The 5,365-nt window shown below is 42.6% G+C and overlaps 1 protein-coding gene across 1 annotated transcript; it reads right to left on the bottom strand.

Annotated features, from left to right (window-relative positions):
- Positions 1-570: 570 nt before the first annotated feature.
- Positions 571-4,432, bottom strand: LOC118436756. Its single transcript, XM_035855347.1, has 4 exons — positions 4,293-4,432; positions 3,990-4,121; positions 2,425-2,540; positions 571-2,360 (listed from the first exon to the last, which is right to left on the bottom strand). The coding sequence occupies exon 4, from the start codon at positions 2,265-2,267 to the stop codon at positions 990-992; it is 1,278 nt and encodes a 425-aa protein (XP_035711240.1). The 5' UTR covers positions 2,268-2,360; positions 2,425-2,540; positions 3,990-4,121; positions 4,293-4,432; the 3' UTR covers positions 571-989.
- Positions 4,433-5,365: the final 933 nt, after the last annotated feature.

Genomic DNA, 5,365 nt, shown 5'->3' with positions numbered 1-5,365 from the left:
CAAATCACATCCTCTGGTTCGGTCGAAGATAATAAATTGGTCATTCAAAAGTACCGCAGCGTTCAAATCTTGGAAAAGTATTTGAACGCTTGGACCATGAAGAGAATCGTGCCTGCCCTCGTGGGAGGTGTGCCTGCCATCCAAATCATGTCGCAGTACGTTTCCATCAAGATGCACGATACCATTCCGACCCACATCTTTCTCATCTTTCCCCTCATGATGATTGACGCCATGTTCGTGAATATAATCGTTTTCACGCTGGCCTCCTGGGTTTGTGGGGCGTCTACCAGAGTCATCCAAAAAATGGAAGCTAGTATCCGAGGTGAAGTGAGACGATCCATCATGAGGAAAGATGTGAAGGCCTGTGCCGTTCTGAAGATCAAATTCGGCTCAAACTTCATCGACAATGGGACTCCGCTGGTGATTCAAAATTTTTGTTTGAACCAGACCGTGCAATTGATTTTGCTCAAATCGGCGACAAACTCGAGGTAGGCTAAGTTCGAGTTTGACACTCGATGTTCAATATTCTCCTGTTAAGTACTGTTAAAAATAAGGTTGTTCTTTTGAAATATATTCGCTCCGAATTTTAAATTCGAAATGTCCCAAATTCGGAATGCTTATACTCTACTCTTTATTAAGTTAACGTTCCTCTGAATTACCTCATAATATAGAATTCAGAGTGCTTTAAATTTCAAACAGGTAAGATTATTTTTAAAAGTGTGTATGGTTTTGTCATTTGTCGTGCTATATGTAAATATGTATATAAATGGATAAAGTAGATAATAATACAAGTATGTAGATAAATTTGAACTCGTTTATTTGTATGTAGACATTTAGCTGAAATGCATACATTTATTGTAAGTGACAGATACCGCATTATTAATTCCGAAATATAAATATGTAATTAGTAGTGCCAATCCAGACAAAATATAAAAAATATTACACTTAAATTACACTCTGCTCCGGTTAAGAATATTCACAAAAATTCTTCAATTATTCCTCATTTCCCGTAATCTGTTCATCCATTCGTTCCTCACATGAGGAAATATTTCCGGCAATCGGTGCGCTTGACGATATCGCGTCTCCACCTCGAGATCATCCAGGCTCGGAAATTCCAAATTCCACAGAGTTTTACAACTTTGCCCTTCTCCTTCCTTGGGCAGGAGACTGTCCATCAGGTCGGCGTACGTGTTCCAAAAATTATCCGCATCGTCGTCATGGTCGTCAAACAACGGCTTAATGATGATTGAACGAATCGAGGGGAGGTGAAGGTCATATTTGACCCCAAGGTCATCCCCACGACGTACTGGCGGGAAAGCCAACCTTATCCGCGCCACGTGTCCGACACGACTACGTCCATCGTTCCCACCCTGGTACCACCCGACATTCTCAAACTCTCCAAAGTGAAAATCCAAAGTCTTCAGGTTCGGAAAACATGGCAGATTCAGAACGAATCTCACCTCTGCCTCGAGATCATCCGTGGAAACGCGAAGACTCAGCAATTCCAGCGAATTTGCAAATTTCCTGATAGAATTTTCAAACTCGCGAAGATGTCGAATTTCCAGCGGTATCGTGAGCGTCACTTTTTTCAGGGGTTGGTTAAACTCCGTGAGAAAATTGACGCCATCTTCTGGCTTGCAGGTTAACACGATTTCCCTCAAATTTTGATAAGCTCCACTACTGATATTTCTCCGCATCTCCTGGACTAATCGTGACCCCAACGAAGCTCTGCGAAAAGTAGCGACGTAACCCACCCCTTTAATCGCGTCCGCCCAATTCTTCATCCAAACCGTCGACAAATTTTCGAACGAGAGGGGACGCGCGTCATGACATGGAGCCAAGTTTAGGGTAAACCGCTTCAATTTTGGTAGTGAAATCGGCCCCCACCCCGAAAATTTCCGCTCGATGGAGTCCATGTCGAAGAAGATGAAGCTGAATTTCAGATTTAATTCTTCCAGGGTGTCGCTAAACTGAATAACGGGCTTGAGCTTTAACCAGTACTCATAGTTTGAGTAGATGCCCCCACTTAGCGTCAAGGACGTCACGTGATGTCCTCTGCTTGGCTTGAGAAACCAGTTTAAGTCGATGATATACTTGGCTCCCTGGTGGTTCTGGTCGACCCCGAGGGCGGGCAGGGTTGGATAGCGAATTTTCCAGTTTGGCCAATCTGCAGGATTCTGCATTTCATGGACGTATCGCAAAAAATTCATGGATGGATTGACCTCGTAGTAAGAAGGGTCGAAAATTATGACGGATTTTGCTCGCATGATGGGCGCCACTTGTTCGTCCCAATCTCTGCAAACTAGTCGAGCGTTCTTCAAGCTTTTGAAGGGGAGGTGGGACAGAATTTGGGAAAATATCTGGAAATTTTAAGGGGAAATCTAGCATGAAACAGTTTAAAAAATTCATTAAATACGTATGTACCAGTTCATTTTGGCCTGGAGTAAAATTTACTTCCGCCCCACTCTGCAATCCCACTGACCCAGGGTTTGTTGTTCACGTCTGGTCTGCGGATCCCAGTTTATTGGGAACTGGCGTTCCTAAATTAGCCGATATTCACTTAATTATCACTTTGTGTCAGAATTTCATTCTTCAAAATAATCATTATTTTTAAGAGCACGATTATTTCATAGTATAACCCTTTTGAAAAGGAAATACACTATCTGTTACAGAATTACTGTATTAAGTAACTCTACTAAATTAGAGAGTAAAGCACGCTGCGGCGGCCTTGTGGGGCTTACTCCAACAATTCCCCAGACCTCGTTCTGCATATATTTTTACATATTCTTCCGTCCTGAGGGCTGGAAGGACCGTCAGTGAAATTTCGTTAAGCCACACCCCCTGGGGGGCGAAATGGCCCCCCGGTTGACCTTTGACATTAAAATTGGCTTAGGTTGTAGGTCTATGTGTGTGTAGCTTACACTCCAAATTTGGAAGCATTTGGTCCACGGCAACCCCGGGCGCAGTATGGCGACACTTGCAAAACCCCCCTTTTCGACCCTTTTCAACCGCTTATAATTTCGTTTGGGGGATCGACTGGCTTTTGCGGTTTGGGTGATTACATGGCAAACATTCCCGACATTGACCTCCTATTAAAACGGTAGACCACCTTTTCCCCCATTCGAAGTTATACAATTTCTAAGTTCGGGAACATTGCCTCCAAAAATAAGGGTCATCTGTCCAAAAAGGGGAAATTTATATTATCCGCTTTGCACCAAAATTGATATGCACCTCCAGCATGACCAAGGGAACCGATCCCAACTATTTATTACCGTGTCGACACTCTTCTGGCGAAAGCGTCGATGTGACCTTAATTTCATCATAATTGGGTCGTACTAGCCATGTGGCGTTTTCATCAAAAATATGTCGACGCGGTAATAAATAGTTGGGATCGGTCCCCTTGGTCATGCTGGAGGTGCATATCAATTTTGGTGCAAAGCGGATAATATAAATTTCCCCTTTTTGGACAGATGACCCTTATTTTTGGAGGCAATGTTCCCGAACTTAGAAATTGTATAACTTCGAATGGGGGAAAAGGTGGTCTACCGTTTTAATAGGAGGTCAATGTCGGGAATGTTTGCCATGTAATCCCCCAAACCGCTAAGGCCAGTCGATCCCCCAAACGAAATTATAAGCGGTTGAAAAGGGCCGAAAAGGGGGGTTTTGCAAGTGTCGCCATACTGCGCCCGGGGTTGCCGTGGACCAAATGCTTCCAAATTTGGAGTGTAAGCTACACACACATAGACCTACAACCTAAGCCAATTTTAATGTCAAAGGTCAACCGGGGGGCCATTTCGCCCCCCAGGGGGTGTGGCTTAACGAAATTTCACTGACGGTCCTTCCAGCCCTCAGGACGGAAGAATATGTAAAAATATATGCAGAACGAGGTCTGGGGAATTGTTGGAGTAAGCCCCATAAGGCCGCCGCAGCGTGTAAAGTTTGCTTTGTACATAGAGCAGAGATTAGTCAAGAGATTTCAGAATTCTTACTTCAAACGCGAAGGAAACAATTCCGCCGGAAAGGTCGAAGCAGTGTTTGGCAAAGGTCAACTCGTCGCTGAAATCGAGCCTGGTCTTAACGTCTTCGTCACATTTTTCACCATTTTTGAAAACTACGGCTCCCTGAAAATGTAGGTTTTTAATTACTTAATTAACGGCATCCTGTAAATATTCCCCCGTGGGGACATCTGGGGACATTAACATTATAGGATGGGGGAGACGGGGACATTGTACCTCTGTCCCCATGCTTCCCACCGTTCATTCCAGGAACTTAACTAATTAAGTATTTCTCACCTCGTCCGGTTCTACCCAGTAATGGTCACGTTCGCATGAAATTACCAGGGTCGGAGTCCAGCCCAACTTGAATTGGTTTGTCGGAAGAAAGACGAAGTCGTACTCGGACCAGTTGTAGTACTTGTCGCCAAGTTGGTACTATTTACGACCAGCATAATTTAAATATATCTCCATATAACTTACTCGAGCAGTTAAAAAAACGAAATTGAATTTAAAATTTAAAAAAACTCACCTTGCGACCTTCCCGATAAGGCAGAATAGCTGGCAACATGTCGCCGTCAGAAGTGAGTTTGGATGCAAGAATACCATCCTTATTAACGGGGGGTAAATCGTCCTCCATAATTCTCTCAGTTTAAATAGTATGTAGATGTTTTAATTTAATTAATTGTCTGCAAACAAAATTGGATAAATATTTGGTATTTGCTGTGTTGACAAGAATAAAGGGAAATGTGAAATGAAGGACAAAGGATGAAGGAGAACCAAAACCGGCTGAGGGCTGAGGGACCGTCTATAAATTACGTAACGGAAAAACCTGATTTGCTAAACTCCCTCCCCCTTTTAATATGCGTAACATTGACACCTTAGACCCCTCTCTTGAGATACCTACATAGATTTATGGACGGCCCCTGGTTGGTGGGCCACAGGAAAACTAAATAGTGCGGTGAGGAAAGAAGCATCTTAAGGGTACTGTGGATGACGCGTTGGCGCGTATTAATCTCCCTCTACCCATACACAATGTTTTTAAATGCAACTTCAAAAATTGAATCAATTTTACATACATACAAGTCGTTCTTTAGTACCCAATTCGTTTGCCATTCAGTCACAATAAATTTTCTCAAACATTAATTCGCTAATTTTTTTCAAAATGACTTATTTGTACATATGTACATAGTACCAAAAATTAACTTGAGATTAAAATATCAAATGTTGCATTTATCTCAAAACTCAAAGAATTGATTCTATTTTAAAGACATTGAACAAAGGTTGAGTGAGATTACAAACATTATGACGAAGATATTCGGCGTTAACGTTCCTGGGACGAAAGTTTTAGGCTTCTTTTAAAATCGGTCAAA

The sequence above is a fragment of the Folsomia candida genome, unplaced genomic scaffold, assembly GCF_002217175.1.
Source record: "Folsomia candida strain VU population unplaced genomic scaffold, ASM221717v1 Fcan01_Sc010, whole genome shotgun sequence".
NCBI lineage: Eukaryota > Metazoa > Arthropoda > Collembola > Entomobryomorpha > Isotomidae > Folsomia > Folsomia candida.
Note: the sequence above shows the minus strand (reverse complement) of the source record. Positions and strands in the feature narration are given on the sequence as shown.